Below are 25,553 nucleotides of genomic sequence, written 5' to 3'. Positions count from 1 at the left end.
CCTCCCCCTCCTTTCCCACTGTCAGACTCACCTTTGTCAGCTCCCCCTCTCTTCCTCCAAATTGGCACATTCACATTTCTCTGCCCCCTCCCCCTTCATTGTACTCCTGGAACCTGCTCTTCCCCTCCCCACAGAGATCATATGGTAGGAGGAGGATTGTATATCGGGTCACTTCTTCCTCCTCCTCTTCTCGACTTAGACTTGACTACTTATGTAACTGTGGGACCCCTGCAGTTCACATAAACAGTCTGTTGTAAGCTGGCAGAGGAAGATAACCTCTGCACATTGGGTCACTTTATCTTCCTCCTCCTCTTCCTCCTGCTGTGCAGTCTCTGAGGGTGAGGGGTGGGGTGGGGGAAAGAGACCTGATGCAGGCATTGAGCAGAATTCTTCACAATAAATGCAGAATTCTTCATATTCTGTGGGGCAGGGGAATTCCGCACTGCGCATTTGTGCAGAATTCCCACAGAATTAAAATTTCTACAACTTTGCTGCTATATTAGGTAAGTTATAAAGTATTTTTTTCTTTTCTTATGTTTTTATGCTTATTAGGAAGAAGGAGTTGACTTGATGATAAATAGAGAAACAGCACATGAAAGGTGAGTATATCAGGAAAACTGAGAATAATAGGGTTTTTTTTTTTCCCAATAAGACTCTGAGCTAAGGTTCATGGTTTCATCCCTATTTACTTGCAGGGAAGTACAAGTGGCAATGCAGATGAGTCAGTCATGGGAAGAGAACTTGAGCCTGGTAACCTAATGATTTTGTTTTGTTTTATTTTATATATATATATATATGTAAATAAATAACAGAAAAATAGTAATTTTAGTATTATGTTTTTTAATTTAGATATAGATTTTTGATAACTGCAGGGGGCCATAAAATGGCTTTTACATAGTTTACGAATTGATATTAAATATCAAAGAAGTCAACTAAAGAGAGGGGAAGTACCAGAGGTAAAACTTAAGAGGGAAGGATGGAAGGAGGAGCTGAAAACCAGAGCCAGAATCTTAAATTTAATCCAGGCAGAGACTGGGAGCCAGTGTTTGAGTAGCAGCAGGACAGTGACGTGCTCAAAGCGATGCGCATTGTGGAGTAGTTTAACAGCCATGGTTTGAATTAACTAAAGATGCTTTAGTGAGTGAGACAACCCAACTAAAAAAGAGTTGCAGTAGTTGAGGTGAAGAATGACAAGGCACAGAAAGAAAGAGTGGATGAACAGGGGAGGAAGTAACAGCTCAAATTTAGTGAAGAGTGAAAAAACAGGAAAGTAAGATATTGTCCATATGGGATTTGAACATGAGATTACAATAAAAAATAACGCCAAAGATCTTAATGGAATCTTTAAAGGGGAGCAGATGGCTGTCAGTGGGGTGAGCAGCGGGAACCAGAGTGTAGGGATTGTGAAAGTGAATGGACTTGCACTTGGAGCTATTTAAGAAGAAAAGGTTGTCCTGTAACCATTTGGAGATAAGTTGAAAACAGTTATTAAGCGTAGATAAAGAGGAATCGGCACTAGCGACGTGGTAAAGAATGTGAATGTCTTCTGTGTAGCAGAATGAGTTGCAGCCTTGGGATTGGATAATGGTAAATAGAGGAGCAAGGAAGATGTTGAATAAGGTAGGGGCAATTACTGAGTCTTAGAACACACTGGAAGTCGCTGGATAGACATTGGAACAGGATTGACAATGAGAAAGTTGAAAAGTGCAATCTGAAAGGTAGTAGCAAAACCAAACAAGCAGGGGGAGCCAGAGAGTCTGATGGAGTGCAAGTGGTGTATGAGTATAGAGTGATCAACCAGGTCAAAAGCAGAAGAGAGGTCAAGAGATACATAGTCACACTGTATTATGACAACTGAGGAATATTGGTCTAGTGAGGCCCTGATGGTATCGTGAAAAGCTTTCAGGAGAATTTTTGTGCTGTGGCCCCTCTTGAACCCAGCTTAATGGGGATGAAGAATGAGAAGTTTGTCAAGGAAGAAGTGGAGTTGGGAGGAGATGAACTTCTCAAGAACTTTAGTGAAGAACAGGAGATTAGATATGGGACGGAAGTTAGCATGCAAGGAAGGGTCGAAGTGTGGTTTCTTGAGCAAATCAATAGACAGTAAATAGAGCATATCTTGCATTCCTATTTGACAGATAATTCACAAAGATGTGAAAGTTTTTCATTTTGGTCTAACAGAGTTAGGTGCAGGTTCATAAGTATCTTATAACCTTTTATATCTCCTGTTGTAAGAGACTGAGATAAAATATGGCAGTTGTGTTTCACGAGGCTTCTACTTCTCAACCTTAAGATAGCTCACTGTGTCTGGGAGATGGAGATTTAATTAGTGTTTTCAACAGTTATTTTGGAGGACTGTGATGAACTTCAGGTCCAGAACAGACAAGGTGGTGGGGTGGATGGGAAGAGGGCACATTTTGCTGCACTCAATACAAATAATTCAAGAAAGAAAATGGGTGCATCTGATCAAAGAGTGTCAAGGCTTTTAAAGGTTTATAGATAGAAAACAATAAAGAATAAATATTCAGTCTTGTGGCATGATTCACTGTGGAACTATTTTCAAGGATCAGGAACAAGATATATACATGTCTTCTAGGGGGCCCCTAGTTGGGGGAGGGGGGAAACCAAGGTACAAGTGATAGTGATTTTAGATATGTAGGAACTTAGTAGATGGCCTAAAATAAAGTAAAAAGTATTAAATGTAAAAAGATGTCTAAATGTTTGTAAAAGGGTGAAATCAACATAAAATATAAAGCAAAAATTAAACTTTAATATGTTATAAAAATATGTATTAGGTTAGGTAAATTATTTGTCTCTTCTTGTGAAAGCATAACTGTTTCTTGAGCAGAAGTTATGGACTGCTTATTAATAGTGCCTTTCATTAAGTTCTGGTGTAATCATTACAAGCTGGCCACTGAGAAATCGATTTAGGTACATGTTTGCTCAACCTTTAACCAATTGCTTAGAGCAACATGTTGCAGGGAGTTCACTGTGGCTCATACATGGATGTGAATTTCACCTGTTCAGAAGTTTGTTATAAAATGTCATATCATGTTGTGCTTGTACAGAGTGACAATGATTTGGACAAATCAACTTCTCCAAAGCGAATCGACTTTGTCCCAGTTTCTCCAGCCCCTTCTCCCACCAGAGGAATAGGGAAGGTATGGAAAACAGAATGCAAAGGCCTTTTAAATTACATTGTGTCTTTTCTTTCATAGGGATTATCAATCCTGTGTATCTTAAGTGTTCCCATGTGAATGTATTTGATCAGGATCTGGTGATTCACTGTACTAATATGAGTCTGTCTTTAAAACAGTAGTGTACCCAAACTGTTGAAAAGTTAACTACTCAGAATGGTCTCTGTTGGATGTATAGTGCTAAAGTATTACATTATGAGGTGCATTTTCGATATGACATCTAAATCCAACTTTGGACGTTTTGCTAAAAACATCCAAAAATCAAGTGGTGAACATAGACATTTTTCAGGTTCAAAAATGGCCGTTCTTAGATGTTTTGTGCTCAGTCATTTTTTTTTTTTTTGTGATCAATTTTGAAAAACAAAATGTCCAAGGGAAAAACACAGAAAAACAAGCCATTGGGATGTCTGGGGGCTAGCATTCTTAGTAGACTGGTACCACAGACATCTCAGCAGAGCAGTGAGGCATCCTAGGGAGCGTTGCAGTGGACTTCACATAAAAGGTCCCAGGTACACATCTCACCGTCACCATTACCCACCAATATTGTATGGTGAGCCCACCAAAGCCTTCTCTACTGAACTGTACACCACTAAATAGTCCTTAAGTCTGCAGGTGTTACCTATATGTGGTTACAGTAGATTGGTGAGTTTTGAAGGGCTCACACTTCCCACCACAAGTGTAACAGAGTGGGATATTGGCCTAGGTCCCCATCTCTACAGTGCACTGCACTGACCAGTAGACTACTCCAGGGTCCTGCTTTCTGCTCTAATCGGACTGGCTATTGTCACTTAACGCCTGAACGCTACCCCTAGCACCCACCAGGGGTTAACCCTGTGGCTACCTGGAGGGTCTTACCCAGCATTTCTCAGGCCCGCCTATGCTGGCATACCCTCCATCCAACTGCTGTGTCCCACTTGCCTCTGGGCAAGTCTCCCACCTGCAAGTTATTTCCTTGGTGTTTTCTAGGGATGCTGGGAGCCACAATCCTGGGGCCCCACAGTTCCTAGAAAAACACTCGCAGACCAAGAACACAAACTGCCAGGATTCTTAGTCCAGGACAACAGAGCTAACAAACTAGTAGGTTTATTATCAAAAACACTAGAACAGTGAACAGTAAAAGTGGTAAACTGCAAACAGGTAAAGTAACAAGGACTCAGTATTAATGCTAACAAAACACTTTTTTATTACCTAAGTAGTACCTGGGGAGATCAGGAAAAGAAACTACTCACAGGAATTGAACAGGGTCTCAGTGCAGAGGTCTACTCCCTCCATACTCCCAACTGAGACTGAATTCTAGCACATTCTAGGCTAGGTCTTTGGCTTCAGGGCCAATCAGGGCACAGAGCGTTAGCTCTAAGGGTGTTTGGCCAATGGTACCATAGGTTACTTTTCCCCTGGGGGGTTTTCCTCTTTAATTTGGGGAAGGTAGGCTACAAGGAAAGCAGACTTCTGCTGCAGTTATAATGCAGAAGACAGACACCTCCTGCTGGCCAAACAAGGGAAATACCCTGAAGAGGAAAAGGTGTCATAAGGCAACAATACACATCACAAAGTATGGAAGTCCCCAGTTTCAGCACAGCCATCTGAAGCTGTCATAGATGCTGGTATGTACTGTTTGTTTCACATATTTGGGGGTGGGAGGGGGTCAGTGACCACTAAGGGAGTAAGGGGCGGGGTGGGTCATTCCTTAATCTCTACAGTTGTTGTCTGGTCATTTAGGGCACCTTTTTATGACTTAGGGCCCAGATGCATCAACCAAACGTTAAAAAATAAGAATCGTAAAAGTGCTTAACAATTTTAAAAAAACGAGGCATGCACTACAAAAACACTCCAGAAATGTTCGGATTGGTATTGCAAAGTAGGATGTATCACAGAATCGTTAAACCCGTCGTTAATCACCGCCTAAAGCTTGCGCAGAGCAGCCCAAGCGTTATGCTGGCTGCTCTGCGCATGCCACAAAGGCCCAGCTGTCAAAACAAAAAAAAAAACCCCCACAAACACGTGTGTTTCGGGAGGGGGCAAAGCACTCGACATGAGCATCCTGTATGGACGCCTTGCCCCCCCCCCCCCCCCCCCCGGCACGAAAAATCTCCAATTTTAGCAGCCCCGGGCCGGCCCTCCTCCCTTCCTGTATTCTCCCACACTAGCTCCGCCTCCTGCCATGCTCCGGTCCCGTGCCCCGCCCCCGCCGCTCCCCCCGTCCAACGCCCCCCCCCCCCCTTTGCCTTACCGGCCCATGCAGCGCCTCTCACCTCTGCTGCACGGGCAAGAACAGCTGATCGGCGAGTCAGAAGGCCTCTTCAGACATCCCTTCTTTCTTCCTGGGCCCGCCCTACTCTGACGTAGGTAAACTACGTAGTTTACCTACGTCAGAGGAGGGCGGGCCCAGGAAGAAAGAAGGGACGTCTGAGGAGGCCTTCTGACTCGCCGATCAGCTGTTCTTGCCCGTGCAGCAGAGGTGAGAGGCGCTGCACGGGCTGGTAAGGCAAAGGGGGGGGGGTCGTTGGACGGGGGGAGCGGCAGCCACGACCAAAGGGGGAGCGGCGGGGGCGGGGCACGGGACCGGAGCATGGCAGGAGGCGGAGCTAGTGTGGGAGAATACAGGAAGGGAGGAGGGCCGGCCCGGGGATGCAAAAATTGGAGATTTTTCGTGCGGGGAGCAGCAGGGGGGGGGGGGGGGGGGGCAAGGCGTCCATACGGGACGCTCATGACGAGTGCCTTTGCCCCTTCCCGATCCTTTTTTTTTTTTTTTTTTTTTGGTGCTGAGGGAGAGGGGAGCAGCGGTGACCTGGGGCATCAATAAAGGACGCACCTGACGCGTTTTCGCCCCCCCCCCCCCCCCCCCCCCAGTTATTTTTTTTATTGGATTTTGTTAACTTCTAGCAGACAGACAGCCCTAACGAGAGGTACAGACTCTCGTTAGATTTCACGGTGTTCTGCGTTAAACGAATCGGAAAAGGTTAGTGCATGTCATTTCAATGGGATTTGTAGAAGAATTGCTCATCTGCATTCAGTTTTCGTTAGCTGCTACTGTCGTCGGAAAATAGGCTTTAGTGCATGGAAAGGATAGGAAATTCTTCCTTGAGGGCTCATTTAACGATGAAAAACGTTTAGTGCATCTGGGCCTTAGTCATTATTGAAACAAGTCCAGATTAAAGCATCCAACATTTAGCCCTGGATGTTTTTGCTTTGTTTCATTATGGCAGAAAAATATCCAAGTTCTGGGAACACCCAATTCCCCCCCCCCCCCCTTGTGATTTGGACATACTGCAGATGAACTGCATAGAACAAATCTTAAAAATGTGTTTCAAAAATAGTAGTTTAGACATTTTTGCAAGAAAAACATTCATCTGCCGCTTTATGAAGTTTTTCTGTTTCAAAAATGAGCCCCTAAATATCATTAGAAAGTGGAAACTGTATTTTTAGTTTTCAGTGTGGAAACCAGCCTTACAAGATCATCACGTCTCTCTCTATGATCTATAAATGTGTTCCTCTCCGTAACTTTGAGCTGATAGTTTAGTTTCATTCAAATTTTGACCAGAGATATTAGAACATCAGTGACCCCTGATTATGTTTCATATGCTTCCATTCCGCTGTTCCGGACACCCTTAACTCTAAGAATCCCCATTTTATTTTCTATAGAAAAAACAGGCCAGTTCAGTTCTGTTGAAATTTCAGATAAGTTAGAGCATATTGTGATATTATGGGGCTCATTTTCAAAACAACAACAAAATAAATGACCAAAAAACATGAGGTGGCAGATAGACGTTTTTCTCTTAAAAAAAAAATCCAAGTTATGATTTTCGACACTCTGATTTTAGATGTTTTTCTCCACAGTTTGTCCAGATTTCAAGGGGGCGTGTTGGGGCGGCACCAAAAGATAGACGTTTTCCTGCAATAATAAAACAAAAAAAAATATTTGTTCCATCTTGCTCTCTTGTGGTGTGGCCTGAGACCCTGCCCATCTGTGACACTAGCGGCGAGATGTTTCTGCCTGCGGGGATTTAACAGCGTGACCATTTTGAGATGTTCTGCCAAAGGGGCATGTAATGTAATGCCCCTTTGTGGTCCATTTCTATTCTTTTATTAGCTTGTTTTCAATGGTTTTATTATTACTGATTTCATGATTTCGAATATGCATTGGTTCATACTTTGTTTAGTTTAGTTATGGGGTTGGATGACTCCCCACACTCAGGACTTTTTCCCAATTTAATACTAATCCTGATGTTAAACTCTGAAGTGTTCTATTCCTATGGCACTGCTAGTTCTTCCAACATAGAGGTCATTATTGGTAATCGACCATCAAGCAATTTACTTCAATTCTTTGAAGGAGTAAACAAACATGTGGACAAAGGGGAACCGGTTGATATTGTGTATCTGGATTTCCAAAAGGCGTTTGACAAGGTACCTCATGAAAGGCTACAGAGGAAATTGGAGGGTCATGGGATAGGAGGAAATGTCCTATTGTGGATTAAAAACTGGTTGAAGGATAGGAAACAGAGAGTGGGGTTAAATGGGCAGTATTCACAATGGAGAAGAGTAGTTAGTGGGGTTCCTCAGGGGTCTGTGCTAGGACCGCTGCCGTTTAATATATTTATAAATGATTTAGAGATGGGAGTAACTAGCGAGGTAATTAAATTTGCTGATGACACAAAGTTATTCAAAGTTGTTAAATCGCGACAGGATTGTGAAAAATTACAAGAGGACCTTATGAGACTGGGAGACTGGGCGGCTAAATGGCAGATGACGTTTAATGTGAGCAAGTGCAAGGTGATGCATGTGGGAAAAAAGAACCTGAGTTATAGCTACGTCATGCAAGGTTCCACGTTAGGAGTTATGGACCAAGAAAGGGATCTGGGTGTCGTCGTCGATAATACACTGAAACCTTCTGCTCAGTGTGCTGCTGCGGCTAGGAAAGCGAATAGAATGTTGGGTATTATTAGGAAGGGTATGGAAAACAGGTGTGAGGATGTTATAATGCCGTTGTATCGCTCCATGGTGCGACTGCACCTTGAGTAATGTGTTCAATTCTGGTCGCTGCATCTCAAGAAAGATATAGTAGAATTGGAAATGGTGCAAAGAAGGGCGACTAAAATGATAGCGGGGATGGGACGACTTCCCTATGAAGAAAGACTAAGGAGGCTAGGGCTATTCAGCTTGGAGAACAGACAGCTGAGGGGAGACATGATAGAGGTATATAAAATAATGAGTGGAGTGGAACATGTGGATGTGAAGCGTCTGTTCACGCTTTCCAAAAATACTAGGACTAGGGGGCATGCGATGAAACTACAGTGTAGTAAATTTAAAACAAATCGGAGAAAAGTTTTCTTCACCCAACGTATAATTTAACTCTGGAATTCGTTGCTGGAGAAAGTGGTGAAGGCGGTTAGCTTAGCAGAGTTTAAAAAGGGGTTGGACGGTATCCTAAAGGACAAGTCCATAAACCGCTACTAAATGGACTTGGGAAAAATCCACAATTCCAGGAATAACATGTATAGAATGTTTGTACATTTGGGAAGCTTGCCAGGTGCCCTTGGCCTGGATTGGCCGCTGTCGTGGACAGGATGCTGGGCTCCGATGGACCCTTGGTCTTTTCCCAGTATGGCTTTACTTATGTACTTATGTAAGTTAGAAAAGACAAGTAGGTTTTCGTCACTATCTAGAAGCCTTGTTCCTATTAAGCCTTATGTTGATCGTCTTTCCTCTGATTATCTCCCTGTACTCTGTTTTTATTTCTGTGCTAATCAGCATGTAATATAACTCATCTTATTAGGGACTTGATAGGAAATAGGTAGGCTTTGTGTTCATAGCTGAAACTTGGATAATTAATAATGACCCCTGTATTCTAACTGAACTTTGTCCTCCAGGTTATAAAGCTCTTAGTCAATCTGGAGGTACTGCCATCATTTTAAAATCTTTTCTTTTTTTAACTTGGTGGACTCCATTTCCACCCCTGAGTTAGAACTGTTGTGTTGTAGAATAAATGACTCAAACCATATAGGCAATGTTGGTTTGGTATTGATTTATTGCTCTCCAGGGAACTGGAGTCTTGTTCATGATCAATTGTATGAATTTCTTCTCTCTCAATCTTTGTATTTTACATCACTGTTAATAGGAGAGATAAATCTTCATTTAGAGGCTGCAGTAGATCCTGAGGCTGTTTTGACCTCAGTTGGTCTGTCATTTTAGCCTTTTTCAACCTACTCATGAAAAAGGTCACACTTTAGATTTTATAGCTTTTACCCAGGATAGTATTGCTAAATTTGTTTTATTTTTGATGTCAAAGGGGATCAAGGCTTATATCCCCACTCTAACTGGTACACTTGTGGTAGAACTTGTGAGCCCTCCATAAAACACTAAATACCTACTATACCTACATATAAGTGACACCTGTAAGCTTGAAAGCTATTGTAGTGATGTACAATAGGTTTTTCTTTGTTCCTGGAAGGTTCACCATACAGTATAAGGGGGTTATGGTGAGATGTGTATTGAGACCTGTTATGTACTGCTTATCATTTCTATAGTGCTACAAGACATATGCAGCGCTGTACACTTGAACATGAAGAGACAGTCCCTGCTCGATAGAGCTTACAATGTAATTAGGACGGACAAACAGGACAAATAAGAGATAAGGGAATTACTAAGGTGGGAATGATAAAGTATGGGTATCGAACAAGTGAGTAAGGGTTAGGAGTTAAATGCAGCATCTACTACTTCTACTTATCATTTCTATATGAAGTTCACTGCAGTGCTACTCTGCTAGCATGTCTGTGTGGCCAGTCTACTCAGAATGATGGCCCCCAGACATCCACAATGGCGGGTTTTTGGGCTTTTTTTTCTCTTTGACACAAAACATCTAGAAAAAGGCAATTTTCGAACCAAAAAGGTAAATGTTTTTCAGGTTTGAAGATGGCTATGTTCACCACTTGATTTTTGGATATTTTTAACAAATCATCCAAAATCAGACTTAGTTGTTTTATTGAAAATGGCCCTCTAAGCATCCCTACCATTATTTAGTAGTCATAACCATATTCAAAGCTCTGTACCAAAGAAGAAAATTAAGCAGCATGAAATGTTCATACATTTCCTTGACCTAATAAGTTATTTTCTCTATAAATTGAATATTGGCACATGCTAAAGAACTGTTTCCACATGGTTTATAGCCATTTCTTGATAGGCTCAGCAGTAGCTCAGAAAACAGTTGAATATATTGTAACCTAAAAAAAGCACCAGTATGACAGAAAGAAAGAAAAAAATATAATTTACCATGATATTTGAAATAAGAAATATATAATAAAGTAAAGAAGCCTAACAAGGGAATTTTTCTAGAAGTTTATTATTTATTTTATTTATTAAGATTATTTTAACATCTGTTTGAAGAAATTCACTCACGGTGGTTTACAGCAACAAGTTATAGTGATGTGTTTAATATAGCGTTCATTTTATTATCAATGTGTAGTGGAAATGCTTTTGAAATATGCTGAAAATATTTTCAAGAATGCATACACTGTTGTGAAAATAGGAGATGAGTAGATTTAGATAATAATCAGTAGGCTTGATGATCTCGGCAGTCTCTCTGTAATGTCTAGGCACCTGGCAGACAGCACACCTGGTCAGTAGTTGGAAGCCTCCCTATCCCTTTAGAAGGGAATCACCGCCCTTTGCTTCCTAGGTAATGTGGTTGCTGATCCTTTGTCTTTGGAGTGTGCAAGTTTTGGTTCCTCCTCATCATGGGATGTTTTTCATTTCCAGGGCTGCATACAGATTCTTGCCACTTCCTTTTCTGCTGCCTTTTTTTGAAGGAGTTGACCTGCATGTTTGTTTTTAGACTGAACCAGATACTCGCAGTGGTTCAGGATAGCCATTTGAACAGAAACAGAAGTATTCAGTGTTGATAAGTACATAAGTACATAAGTAGTGCCATACTGGGAAAGACCAAAGGTCCATCTAGCCCAGCATCCTGTCACCGACAGTGGCCAATCCAGGTCAAGGGCACCTGGCACGCTCCCCAAACGTAAAAACATTCCAGACAAGTTATACCTAAAAATGCGGAATTTTTCCAAGTCCATTTAATAGCGGTCTATGGACTTGTCCTTTAGGAATCTATCTAACCCCTTTTTAAACTCCGTCAAGCTAACCGCCCGTACCACGTTCTCCGGCAACGAATTCCAGAGTCTAATTACACGTTGGGTGAAGAAAAATTTTCTCCGATTCGTTTTAAATTTACCACACTGTAGCTTCAACTCATGCCCTCTAGTCCTAGTATTTTTGGATAGCGTGAACAGTCGCTTCACATCCACCCGATCCATTCCACTCATTATTTTATACACTTCTATCATATCTCCCCTCAGCCGTCTCTTCTCCAAGCTGAAAAGCCCTAGCCTTCTCAGCCTCTCTTCGTAGGAAAGTCGTCCCATCCCCACTATCATTTTCGTCGCCCTTCGCTGTACCTTTTCTAATTCTACTATATCTTTTTTGAGATACGGAGACCAGTACTGAACACAATACTCCAGGTGCGGTCGCACCATGGAGCGATACAACGGCATTATAACATCCGCACACCTGGACTCCATACCCTTCCTAATAACACCCAACATTCTATTCGCTTTCCTAGCCGCAGCAGCACACTGAGCAGAAGGTTTCAGCGTAACATCGACGACGACACCCAGATCCCTTTCTTGATCCGTAACTCCTAACGCGGAACCTTGCAAGACGTAGCTATAATTCGGGTTCCTCTTACCCACATGCATCACTTTGCACTTGTCAACATTGAACTTCATCTGCCACTTGCACGCCCATTCTCCCAGTCTCGCAAGGTAACTTTGGTGACAGTGTGGTTCCCAGCTGTCCTTCTGCTTTTAAGAGCTCTAGTACCAACTGAAAGAAATCAGAAATACCTGCCAAAATTCCTCTTCAGCCTTCCCACAAGTTTAATCAGCTAACCTCTTTTCTGTGAGATCTAAACCTCTGTTCTCATCTATTATTGGGATGTGGAGCAATTTATCTTATTTTTAAGACTGTAAATTGTGTTTATGTATCCAAAAGATATATAATCTAGTGTGGTTCCCTCAAAGATTTAATTAATTTCAAATCTTTTTTATTGGTACAAAAGAAGGGTACATAACAGCAAAGCAAACATATGTATCAAGGTTTTTAATATTAAAGCAAAATATAACGCCAACCCCTCCAATCTCTAGCCTCATTGAGCAGAAACATAGCAGTGAGGTGTATCCCTCAAAGATTTAACGTGTTCCCTTTTCATAGATAACCAAATGTGATCTAATTAGTTCCTGATTTTTTTTCCTTCTAAACAATGCCAAACAAAGGCATCTAATACAGTCCTCAACAGACGAGAGTGGGTCAGTGTAACAATTAGTAAATGGGGAGGAAGGGAAGAAACCAACAATTCAGAAATGCTGTGACTTCAAACAATAATAATATCTCTCTACACCTTTTGAAATAGGAAAAAAAAAACCCTACGTCAAAAACAAAGCTTCTTGGAAAATACCCTTCTACAAAAGCAACAAACATAACTCATCATCTTAACCAGCAATATAAAAATAAATGTAATTAAAAACACCCTAAAAAAATAATATAGAGCACTTGATATAAAAGCCATAAATTGCCTCAAAATAGTATGCACTGTTTCAAAGTGAAACAAATTGGGGAAAAATCCCAAAATGAAAATGTTCCACGTGTACACCCCTAGTCTCACAGTAGGTATATGTGGTGTTGGTATACACATTACAGATGGGCAATCCTCTAAACCAGGGTTGGGCAGCCAGGGTGCTTGAGAGTCACAGTCCAGGCAGGTGTTCAAGATTTTCACAATGAATATACACAAGATTGATTTGCATTTACTGCTTCATGTATGCAAATAGATCTCATGCATATTCATTGTGGAAATCTTGACCCCAACAGATTTGTGGCCCTCAAGGACCATGGTTGCCCAACCCTGCTCTAAACGGTAGCGTAACCACCCCCCCCCCCCCCCCGATTACTAAGCCACGCGGTAATGCCGACAGAGTCCATTCATAGTGAATAGGCTGTGTCGACATTAGCGCACCACCAGCCACTAGCGCCTTAGTAAAGGGGGAAAACTAGTCAGAATGCAGACTTTTCACTTCTACAATATAGCCATGCGTATGATTGTTATAAGGAATATTTATGCATTTTAGAATTTTACTTTGGTTTGTTAAGTTGAAAGAAAACATAAATCTTAGGGAACTTTAGAAAGTGAACTTTTTTCCTGGTGAGTTAAAACCTTTAAATGCCCAGGGGCTGTTTATGTAGGGTGACCGGTATGGCCAGTTTTTTTTTTTTTAACCCTATATTTATGCATAGAGGTATTGCCCTGGTATTCCCAGACAAATCGATTTGGAAATCAGAGCTACATCTCTGTGCTTTCAGTGGGTAAAAACCAGGGCTGTTCCCATTAACATGGAACTATATGTAGTCTCATTTGGCCAAATTGTTTCTGTGACAATAAAATATTCTGTCATTGGTTGCTGTTTGTTATTTTTTTGCTGTTTTTTTTTTAGTATATATCAAGGAACAATAATGTGTCATTATTTTTACTTTGATTGAAGCAAGTGACTTTGTATTTTCTGTTTTCAGCAATGTTTCTCGCCATCTTTGCAAATTTTTGTGAGCAGTAATGGATTACCTCCAAGTCCTATTCCAAGTCCAACGAGGCGATTTACAACGTAAGTATATGTCGCATAAAAAAATGAAACTGCCACCAAAACGGTCTGATAGCTTTCGACCAAAACCGAAACTGCAGTCGAAACTGAAACCAAAATCTTAAGTGGTTGTGTGAATGTGGGGGTTGTCATAGCTTGCAGTCTGCATGCCTTTGCTAAACCCACAGTATCCAAGCCAGAAAATAATAATTTAAATAATGAAAGACCATACTTTACCTTCCATAAATATAAATCTGTACCTAATAAATGTAAATCACTTTGGTTATACCACAGAAAGGTGGCATATCAAATCCATGACCCTTTACATTGGCTGTAGCTAATGAAAACTTAAACTAAAAACCACAGGTTTTTTATAGTAGCTGACTTTTGCACCACACTTGGAGGGACAGCTTTGATGTCATAACTCCACAGAAAAATTAATTCGGAAGTAGCTTATCATCCCAAATTTACAGACCCAATTCCTGCTAAAATTTTATATCAAAAGCATTTATTTGGAGTATACTATTTACCATATAAACAATTGTGCAAAATCATACCTGTATTACTTGCAACTGCAATATAAAAAAAAAAAAGAGTGCCCTCCCCCCCCCCCCCCCCCCCCGGACTGTCTTACATTCCTTGGTAGTCAAGTCCCCAGTAGCAGCAACCATTTTCAGAGCAGAGCTGTAATGGGCAGTAGTAACTGGAGATCGCTTTTGTCCCAGCTATGCTCCTAGACTACCAGGGATTATAAGCTAGGCCCAGGGCAGTCTATGGGTTGAGGGGGAGGCACTCAAGGGAAGTTTGGGAGGAGGGACAACTCCTGTTTGGGTGGGGGGAGGAGGGAGGGAGACAACTGGAACAAAGCACAAATTTTTGGCTTCCACAGAGAACACGTGGTCATTATCGTCCAAAACTGAAAACATGGCCAAAAATTAAAATATCCTTTTGGCCGAAACCAGACAAACGCCATAATCAAAACCAAAATTCAGTCGGCCTCTAAGATGATTAAAGCGAGGGTTTCCAATTGCAGTTCTCAAAGGCCACAAATGAGTGTGGTTTTCAGGATAGCCATAATGAATATTGTGTAAACAAATCTGTCTCATGCATTTTCATTATTGCAAACTCAGGGATATATATCTTTCAAATAGCTGTAACTAATGATATGAAAACTACAATATCTCTGACAATTATTGCTCAATCTCTGATTTATCATAAATTATTCTTTGACACTGATCCTCTTATACCCATAAACTCATTCATACACACCACAACTCATACTCCCCCAACATCACCTGCATACAATCCACACATAACCATATACATTACAACAAATATCCCCTCAATTTGAACTTTTAGAGTGTTTCATGGCACCCATTACAGAAACAGGGAAATCACACATCTCTAGTCAGAACATATTGACACATCAGCAAACTGATTACTTATAACAGAGTTAACATATATCTGCAAAAATCATGTCTTTGAGTCAAACTGTCCCGTGGATTTTATCACGTGCACCTCTACTATTATGTCATTTGTTACAATGGTTATCACACATTCCCATATAGTGATACCGTCCTTCCTGGTTGTAACAGTTCCTCAACTCTGTTAATCTTCCACCGATGTCCACAACAATTGTATTCAAATCAGTGTAATTCTCCACCATAGTTGCTTGGTACCCTATCTCGATACTGTTTGTTTCATCTTTTAGATAGTAATCACGATTCACTGCATGTGTTTGGCTTATCAGACCCTACACAGCCTGTGTTTCACTATCGGAAGCATAATCAGAGGTCACCACATACAACATTACAATCAAACAGCAATATCCCATAACCATTCCATTCTCATACATTACATAACACAAATTACTCAAAATATACAATCCCCCACACTTACTGGCCAGTCTGGATCATCTGGGATACTACTTGCAGCATACAAAATGGCGGGGTTCCAAAATGGACTAACGCCCGCACATGTGCATAAGGTGCCTCAAGATGTCACTCCTTAAATATGTCACTCACTGAACACTGACCCACTCAGTTTCCCTTTTGAGCCCCATAGGGGCACAGTATTCCAATTGAAAATCATGCGCTGTTCTCTGCGTAATAGCATTAAAGATATATCACCACCTCTGGGAGCCACTACCTGTTGCAGGACAATAAACCTTAACTCATGTACCCCATGACGTGCTTCCAACCAGTTTGTAACCAGGGGAGACTCCACCCATTGCAATCGAAGATTATTCAAATGTTGTGCAATCCTTAGTTTAATTTTATTTTTACATATGGTTTGGCCCAAATACCATAGCTCACAGGGGCAACACACACCATAGACATACTGAGATGAATTGCAATCTGTCTTCCCATACAACTTAAACCATCTGTTGTTAGTGTTGGGAATATGCACCTCTTCTTCTTGTATAGCATACTGACAATATGTGCATTGATGACATTTGAAATGTCCCTGGATGGTATCAGATGGATTCACACATTGTATAGTAGTACGGGGGAATAATTTTTCCCCGAAATTACTACTCCTGGTAAAAGCAAACCTAAGCTTCTGTTGAAATTGAGCATGCATCGTTAAGATCGTCCAATGCTGCCTAATGATGTGCATCACCTTTTTAGACATATATGTATAAGACACAGGTAAGACGAGACTCCACCTCAGTCACAGCTGGAACCAGCGCTTGAAACCATTCGGGCTGAACATTATATTCTCTTTTCATCGCTGTACGGACTACTGTAGATGGATAACTTCGATGTGTAAACCTATCTGCCATATCATAAGCTTGCATACGGAACTGATGACGGGAGCTACACAATCTACGAATCCGAAGGAACTGCCCTCCAGGGATACTATCTTTCAAATGCTGTGGATGGTGACTGCGGTAATGCAATAATGCATTATGATTGGTACTTTTTCGATATGCAGTAGTAACAAACCGACCCTGCGTCCATGAAATATTGATGTCTAAAATATTAACACTAAGTCCCCCGACTTGATGTTCAAATTTAATGTTCTTATCCCTTAAATTCAAAAATTCCAAAAATTGGTTCAGAGTCTCAACATTTCCTTTCCAAATAAGAAGGACATCATCAATAAAACGCAGCCATGCCACAACGTTTGAAAAATACCCTGAGGGATACACATGTCTCTCCTCGAACTGCGACATATACAAACATGCCACCGTAGAGGCAACAGTAGCTCCCATGGCAACTCCTTTGCATTGACGAAAGAACTGGTGCGCAAACATGAAGAAATTATGACAGATAACCAACTGGGCTATTTCCTTCAACAACGGGACCATCCCCTCTCTCAACAGTAGTGTATCCACCAGCCGGTTAACCATATCCACAGCTACCCTCTGCGGAATATTTGTATATAACGAAATCACATCCAGGGTGACTAATGTGACCTCCTGTGTACAATTGACCTCCACCCGCTCCAATAGCTGTAATAGATACCCCAAATCACGCACAAATGAGGCAGTATGAACTATGCAGAGCAGTAGATGAAAGTCTAAGAATTGTGAGAGTGGCTCAAAAAGGGAACCACAACTAGTAACTATGGGGCGATGTAGGGTTTTATGGATTTTAGGTGCAAAATATATCATAGGCATTTTTGGACATCAGTTATACAAGTACTTATATTCTGTGTTGTATTGATTCCTTATCCTCCTCATAAACCAGTCCAGACTAGTGGGCTGTGCTTTTCAGACAGCTGATGGAGCAGAGTACTCTGAGTTTGTGGCATCATCACCACTATATGGATTGGTCCAGTCCTGGAATTCTCCAGTTTTCTTTCCTGCAGATGGTTGCAGTCTGGATCAGTGCAGTGGCAGTTCATGAAGTCTGGGCCCTGAGGTTTGGGTCAAGACCCAAGTTCTAGGGCACTCCAGTACCTTAGGAGTAGCTCTCGTGGTCAGTCGACAGACCTTCCCTTGTTTGAGTGCTTAGTGTTTTGTAGCCTCTGGTCTACTACTGGACTATTGTCCAGGCTGCAAGGGTCTCATGGTATCCTAATCAAGAGGGGATGATAAGTTGGAGGGAGGCTGTCTTGGCAGGGGCTGCCTGTGCTCGCTATCCTTGGCTGTCTGTGGTCACCCTCCCTCTAACTCCCCATCTCCTCTGGTGGTCCTGTTATCCTTCCTCTGGATAAGGACAATTAGAAAAAAAAAGTAATATAGAGCTGTATTGAGGCACGAGGGTCCTGCCCACTGGAACTCTGGGCAGGACAGGTGGAACGTATGAAGGGAGGCTGGTGTGAGAGCAGCATGGGGTAAGTCATCATAGTGCAGTCTAGCACAGAGGGAAGAGCATGAGTGGTCTGATGCATTAGCATGGCCCCAATATGCCTAACCACAGCAGGCACTGTGGCACCTGTAGAACACAGAGGCTTACCAGTTCCTTCTGCTCTGCCTGTGGTGGAAAGGTGGTGGGGCAACCGGCAGCCTCAGAAGCAGTGCTCATTGAAGGCTGCCAAGATTAGGGAGAAGAAGTTGAGCAGGCAGCTGCAACTGAGGCAGTTTTCCCACCAGCAAGAAATGCAGCCATTTTGGTTCAAGATTTTATATCTGCCACATGGAGGTGCGCAGCCTCAAAGGTGGGGCCACCTCAGGGGCCCTGGGGTAATTGAGATAAGTCATTTCAAAATATCCTTCTAAGCTCTTCAGTGCTGGGACAGCACATGCTTCAGGAGATAGCAAGTTGTGTACAGCAGGCGTCTAGCTTCCCTGCCTGCATCAAGGCACTTGGTGGGGAGCAGAGCCTAGAGGCTTAGAGTGGAGCGTGACCCAATGGAGCCAATCCAAATTGAAGTCCTGCTTCTGACTGAGGGGGATGAATGACTGACAGGTGATAATGAGGAAGTTTTTTTTCTTCATGAGCAGTCTGATTCCAGAAGAAGGGGAGTTTTATCCCTCTGAATTAGATGCATCTCTTCAGTAGAGGAAGTGAGACAGAGATCTTGAGGAGACTGGCAAGGTCCGTTTCCCTTCAGTAGCCCCTTCACAGGCTGGTACTGGAAGAATGGGAGCATCTGGAGTCTACTCAGTGGCATCAAGGTCATGAGTAGGTTTTATTTCTTACCCTGGGAGAATCTGGATCAGCTCTTTAGGCTCCCAAGGGTTGATGCACTAGTAACAGTAGTCATGAAGAAGATGAAGGAGCAGGAGTTTTTAACCTGGGGTCCAGAGACCCCGAAGTGGTCTGTGGATAGATTTCAGAAGGTCTGTGTACTTGAATGAGAAAAAAATTACAACTTTATTTTCAATAACTTCTAAACTGAAATGTATTCTTTCATTCCATAGTGAATGCAGGCAACAAAATAATTTATGACCTTTAGACTCCAAAGATTTTTTATTTATTTAGATTTTGCTCACACCTTTTTCAGTAGTAGTTCAAGTTGAGTTATATTCAGGTACACTGCTGGATATTTCTCTGTCCCAGGAGGGCTCACAATCTAAGTTTGTACCTGAGGCAATGGAGGGTTAAGTGACTTGCCCAAGATCACAAGGAGCAGAAGTGGGATTTGAACCAGCCACCTCTGGATTGCAAGACCGGTGCTCTAACCACTAGGCCACTCCTCCACATTGATGTTTGTTAATCTCACTATCTAAAATTATTATACCCTGAAAAAATAAAACCAGGATACATTTGAAGTTGGGTGATGTGCATTTTTCTCTGAAAGCATGTAATTGATAATATTCAACACATTTGTTATTTTTTAATATTTTGATAACTGTATATGAGTATAATTGGTTCCTTTGTAATACAATCTATATGTATTTTATTTAACACATTTTTTGGAGAATGGGTCCTGAGGTTTCACCAGAGTCTCAAAGAAGTCCACCAGTACAAACAGGTTAAGAACCTCTACTGTAGGAGGAGTGGCCCTTAAGGATGCCCAAGACAGAAGAATTGAGCTGCTTTTGAAACAGGCATTTGCTGCCTCAGCCATGGGCACTAAGGCTGCAATATGTGGAGGTTATAGTAACATAGTAAATTACAACAGATAAAGACCTGCACGATCATCCAGTCTGCCCAGCAAGGCTTATTATGGCCATGGCTTAATTACATTCATTAATACATGATTAAACCAGTACACCAACAATCCAAACATATTGTTAACTAATATTTTACTCACTAATTTCAACATTAAGATGTTTTTTCGTCCTCCACTGAGATACACACCACCAGCACTTATAACTTGTGATGCAGTTAATCACGTTCTTTTATTGTGGACCATAGAAGCTTGAGTTGCTGTCTAAGCACCACTCCTACCTATCATAATACATCCCAAATCAAAGGAAGTAGAGCACTCAGAGTAATAATCAACCACCTCTGTGATAATTTTTCTTTTTTTCTTTACTTTCTTTTTGATAATCAGGGAGGAGTCTCATATGTTCACCACGGCCGATTTCACTTCACCCATGCTGTGAAGTGAAATCGGCCATGGTGAACATATGAGACTCCTCCCTGATTATCAAAAAGAAAGTAAAGAAAAAAGAAAAATTATCGCAGATGTGGTTGATTATTACTCCGAGTGAGTGCTCTACTTCCTTTGATTTTGTATGTATAGACAGCATTAGTAGAGGAGTGCCTTACACATTTGACAGTATCATAATACATCAACAGCCAAATTCTTTCTTTTTAAGGATCTTCTATATGTATCCCATGTGTTTTTGAATTCCATCACTGTCCAGCAGGAGGATATTCTATGCATCCACCACCCTCTGTGAAGAAGTATTTCCTCATGTTACTCCTGAGTCTACCACCCTGCAACCTCAATTCATGTGCTGTAGTTCTACTACTGCCCCATCTTTGGAAAAGATTTGTTTGTATATTAATACCTTTCAAGTATTAAAATCTCTGTATCATAAGCCAAATCGACAAATTAAAGAGCAGCAAATCTCCTGGACTGGACTATATTCACACTAGGGTACTGACAGAGCTCCAAATTCCAGGTCTCCTATTAGTGATCTGTAACCTGTCATTAAAATCATCTTGTGTTACCAGTTTTACCTACAGAAAAGCTTTTAAAAATTACTCTTTATCCTTGTGTGTTGTGCGGTTTTATGGAGGAAATACTTCATAATTTTATGTAAATGCAGTTAAGTGTTACTTACACTTTCAAAAATACATCTGAAATTTGCTAACTTTGGGTAGCTGTACATATAATTTTCATATGCAACACTAGCTCCCCTTTCCCTCATGTCTTCTATCTGATGTTTCAACCTCTTTCCAACCACCTCTCAAATCTGTCCCTAGAATGCCCAAAATCTGTTAAGTGATGGCCTCTTATCACCATTTAAGGCTTTACTGTCTTCAGTTTTACTTCTTACAGCACTGTTACCTAAGCCAAAAGCCAGGCTTCCTGATTTGTAAAAATCCCTCTGTCCAACAAGGTTTGTAGGACTGTTGTAAAGTGAAGTTTAGGTTCTAGATAAGGTCCCTTCATGAAGGTTATACCAGCCATCTGAGAAGTTGGTTGTCATTTTACCACTGCTGTTTAGTGTTACAGCCACTGTTCCATGAAGATTTTTCCTACAGCTTTCTTGGCAGCCTGATGAAATCATGGTACTACTTAGGGGAGGAGTTATCAATGTGGGCTACCATTAAGACAGGTTATTTTACTACATGCCATACTATTTTAGCACAAGGTCCTATTTTATGCAGTAAGACTCTGCTAAAATAACACATCTTAACAGAAGCTCATCTTGATAACTTCTTCCTACTCCAGCAGGTTGTGACATTTCAGTCATATTTTAAATGCAATAGTTTAATATAAGGAAACACAAGAATGAGATGAAATGTTTGTAGAGAGAAATTCTTGTTCCAAGAAATATTTTCTTAAATTATAAGATTTGTTATTAAAACAATTTTTGTAGGACAGTTTGGGGCCCTTTTATTAAAGCTTAACATGCGCTAATTCTGTTAGCTTGCGCTAAATGGTAAGAAGCCCATAGATATAAAATGGGTTCTTAGCATGCACTAAACTTTAGTAAAATGGCCCCATTGTGTTTCTGCTATTTACCAAGTATGTTTGAACTGTCCTTTGTTAGACTATTAGATTATCTGTTAGCATTTGGTAAAACTGTGCTTGTTTATTTCGTACACAATGTAACCAAGTATTATTTAAAATAATTCTCCTTTCATTAGCAGAAGAAGTCAGAGTCCTATCAACTGTATTAGACCTAGTGCTCTTGGACCTATAAAAAGAAAAGGTAAATGTATGCTTCTAAAGGGAGTCTTAACTATTTTTTACAAAGGTACAAATTCTCTTCCATTCCTTCTTTAAAATGTTTTTCTTTGCTCTTTAAGGCATATTTCCAATTTTCAGCATATCAAATGCTCCTTTGTCTTTGTTTAACTTTTACAGGTTATGTTTGAGTCACTTTGGGGTCCTTTTATTAAGCTACAGTAAACGCTAGTATGTTCTTACAACAACTTAAAAGGGCTTACTGCGGGATGCACTCAGACATCCTATGGTAATTGCCTGATCTGAATATGCAAACCACACACTAAAAAATATTTAAAATTTTATCATGGAGGAAGCATGTCTGGGGGGCAGAGAGTAGGTATTTCTGTGCTAATCAGGTAGCACAGTTATATTACTACATGCTAACTGATTAGCATAGGATTAGCACGTGAGCCCTTACTGCCTAGAAAATAGGTGTCTGTAAGTGCTCACATTACATTTTTTTTCTCTGAGGACAAGCAGGCCATTAATTCTTACAACTGCGGTCCAGAGCTTATAACAAGCTTAACAGAACTTTGTGGAGTGCGAGACATGCTCCACTGCACATGCACGGGTGCCTTCCCGCCCACCACAAGGGCACGGTTACCACAGTTGTTTTTCTACCACAGTGAAAAGAAGTTTATTTTGTGCTTTCTCTTCACTCCCAGTCTGGAAGAGCTTCATTTTTTTTGTGCCTTTTCGGCTTTTTTGTGATTTTTTTTTTGCTGTGCCTGTTCTAGGCTCGGTCCCCTTCTCTTCGCTTAATTTTAGGTTTTTTTTTCCCCCCCTATTTTAAGTTTCCTTTATTTTTCGTCACTTAGGCTACGTTTAGGCCTAGTCTTCGGTGGGGTCTTTCCCTTGACTTTTTTCTGGTGCCTTGCTCCTACCATCCATTGCATCTTTTGATTTGACTGTGGAGGATTTCCGTCCACATCCGCTAAAGTACCCAGCGGCTTTAAGCATTGTACCTGGTACGATCATACAGTCTCTGGCAGACACACCCATTTTGTTGTCTTCAGTTCTTAGGGCCCAACCATAGCCCTGTCAACTGTGTCCTTTGTCTTCGGGTGAAGAAGAGAACTCAGATGTCCAGAGAGGCTCAACGTGAGAAGATTTTTGAAGCCAGATCAGAGTCCTCAGCATCGAGATAAGCGGCGTTGGCATGAACGTCAGTTGGGAGCATTGGTCTATATGGCTGTTTCAAGACCCATGGACACGAGGAACAGTAGTACATTGAAGTGGGTCTCCTGTCTCGACGCCAGCTGCTAGACAGGGCCCTTGGGACTGGCCAGTGTCGGACCTGACTCCTAGGCGATGCGAAGATTCAACGTTGTCCTTGTCAGCACAGAGGAGTCTCGATGCCGGGTGAAGGCCAAGAAGCATCGGCATTGGTCGTCCTCCACGCATGGTGCCAGGATCTCCAGGACGTCAAGGGATTCGGCACCAGAGAAGCATTGGTGCTGGGAGGATCGCTCCCCCTCTATTCAGGAGGTACCGATGCATCTGTCCCCAGGCATCCAGGACCCAACTCCCATCTTGGCCCTATCAGTTCCGCAGCCTGTCTTGGAGCCAGCACCCCAGTTTTTCCTGGTGTCAGCCCTCGATGAGCATATCCAGGCCTTGCTCCCTGAGCTGCTGGATGGCCTTTTGCAACGGTGTGCATTGATATCGGAGATGCTTGTGACTACCATGCTGTCTATTGCGGCTCCACTTGGCCCTCAGCCTGCTGTGTGGCCTCAGTGTCGACTGCCACCCAAGCTGGTACCCCTTCGACATCAATGGAGGAAGCTTTGCTGCAGTCGAGGCTGGAGCCGACTCCTAAACACCCCTCACAGGGAATGGCTCCTTAAGGTTGATGCAGGCTCGGTCTCAGCCCTCCCACAAGGAGTTTCTGTCTGACACCTATGAGGAACGCTCAAGGGAGTCAGAGGAGGATCCAAGGTACTTTTTGGAGGATGAGTCCTATAGCATCCCCTCTAAACCCTCCCCTCCGCTTGAAAAGAGAAATTCTCTTCTGGAGGGCCTTTCGTTCCTCTCTTTTGTGAAGGAAATGACTGAGGCTATTCCATTTCATTTGGAAGTGGAGGACGAGCCCAGGGCTAAGATGTTCATGGTCCTGGACACTAGGGAAGCTGTGACTGTCCCTCTCCAAGAGGTACTCCAGGAAGTCCTGGATAGGAACTGGGAGTCCCTTCTGTTGATTCCTGTCCTGCCTAAGAAGATTGACACCATGTATCGTATCCATAGCACACCTGGTTTTCGTATGCCCCAGTTGCCTCACAATTCCATGGTAATGGAATCTGCTCTCAGAAGGGCCAGGAGTTCTAGAGACTATGCCTCGGCACTCCCAGGTAGAGAAGCTAGAACCATGGACTCTTTTGGGTGGAAGACGTTCCAGGCCTCAACACTTGTATTCCGTATACAGTCTTACCAACTCTTTACAAGCATGTACTTGCGGGACTCGGTGCACAATCTGTTAGACTTGACGGACTCTCTCCCACCAGAGCAGGCCGAGTCGGTACGCCAGTTGGCTAAGCAGCAGAAGTCGTGTCATAAGTTCTTGGCCAGGGGCATCTTCAACACCTTTGACATGGCATCCAGGATATCTGCTCAGAGTATAGCAATGCACAGACTCTCATGGCTGCATGTTTCTGACTTGGAACAGTCAGTTCAGCAGAGGTTGGCAGATACCCTGTTCCGTGGGGATAACTTTTTTGGAGAGATGGTTAAGGAGGCTGCTGACCAAATGAAGAAACACACTGATACCATCTCTTCTGTCTCCCACCGGGCACCTTCTGCATTAGCCTCCTCATCTAGGAGGTCTTTTGGCAAGTCAAGGAGGGATGCCTACTACTCCCAGAGATGTAGGTACGCCACTTCCTCTTGCCAGCCTTCTCAGGCTCAACCCTAGCACGCTCATTCTTATCAATAGTGTGCGCCTAAGGCTCCTACTGCTCCCCAGTCAAAGCAGGGGATGAGCTTTTGACTGGCTCCAGCAGAGCATTGCTGCTGCAAAGTGTCCATACCGGACAACTTGCTGGATGGAGGGAGGCTGAAGTTTTTCTACGAAAGGCAGCCCCTTATAATCTCAGACCGGTGGGTTCTCCAAATAGTCTGCCTTAGATACGCCCTCAATTGGCTTCGAAAACCTCCAGATTGCCCACCGAGAGCTCTTTACTTTAGCTCATCACGATCAGGTACTTGCAGTGAAACTCTTTGCTGTTCTAAAGGCCCATGTGATCAAACCTGTTCCACCAGGGGAAGAAGGACAGGGATTCTATTGCAAGTACTTCATCGTACAGAAGAAAACAGGGGGGATGTGTCCTACCCTAGACCTATGGGCCCTGAAAAAACTCCTAGTCAAAGAAAAGTTAGGATGGTTTCCCTGGGAAACCTTCTTCCCATGATTCAGCAACACGATTGGCTGTGC

At 42.3% G+C, this 25,553-nt stretch overlaps 1 protein-coding gene across 4 annotated transcripts in view; it reads left to right on the top strand.

Moving 5' to 3' along the window:
* LOC115473845 (protein FAM122A-like) overlaps nucleotides 1-25,553 on the top strand; it is a 131,471-nt gene that overhangs the window by 56,603 nt on the left and 49,315 nt on the right. For 2 of the 4 annotated variants that reach the window (XM_030208987.1, XM_030208989.1), the window contains exons 4-8: nucleotides 553-599; nucleotides 696-750; nucleotides 3,069-3,161; nucleotides 13,815-13,903; nucleotides 22,048-22,109. In XM_030208987.1, coding sequence (XP_030064847.1) covers nucleotides 553-599; nucleotides 696-750; nucleotides 3,069-3,161; nucleotides 13,815-13,903; nucleotides 22,048-22,109 — 346 coding nt within the window. Of the gene's footprint in view, nucleotides 1-552; nucleotides 600-695; nucleotides 751-3,068; nucleotides 3,162-13,814; nucleotides 13,904-22,044; nucleotides 22,110-25,553 lie in introns of all 4 variants that reach the window. The other 2 variants (XM_030208986.1, XM_030208988.1) reach the window with 2 other exon arrangements.

The sequence above is a fragment of the Microcaecilia unicolor genome, chromosome 7, assembly GCF_901765095.1.
Source record: "Microcaecilia unicolor chromosome 7, aMicUni1.1, whole genome shotgun sequence".
Lineage (NCBI taxonomy): Eukaryota > Metazoa > Chordata > Amphibia > Gymnophiona > Siphonopidae > Microcaecilia > Microcaecilia unicolor.
Note: the sequence above shows the minus strand (reverse complement) of the source record. Positions and strands in the feature narration are given on the sequence as shown.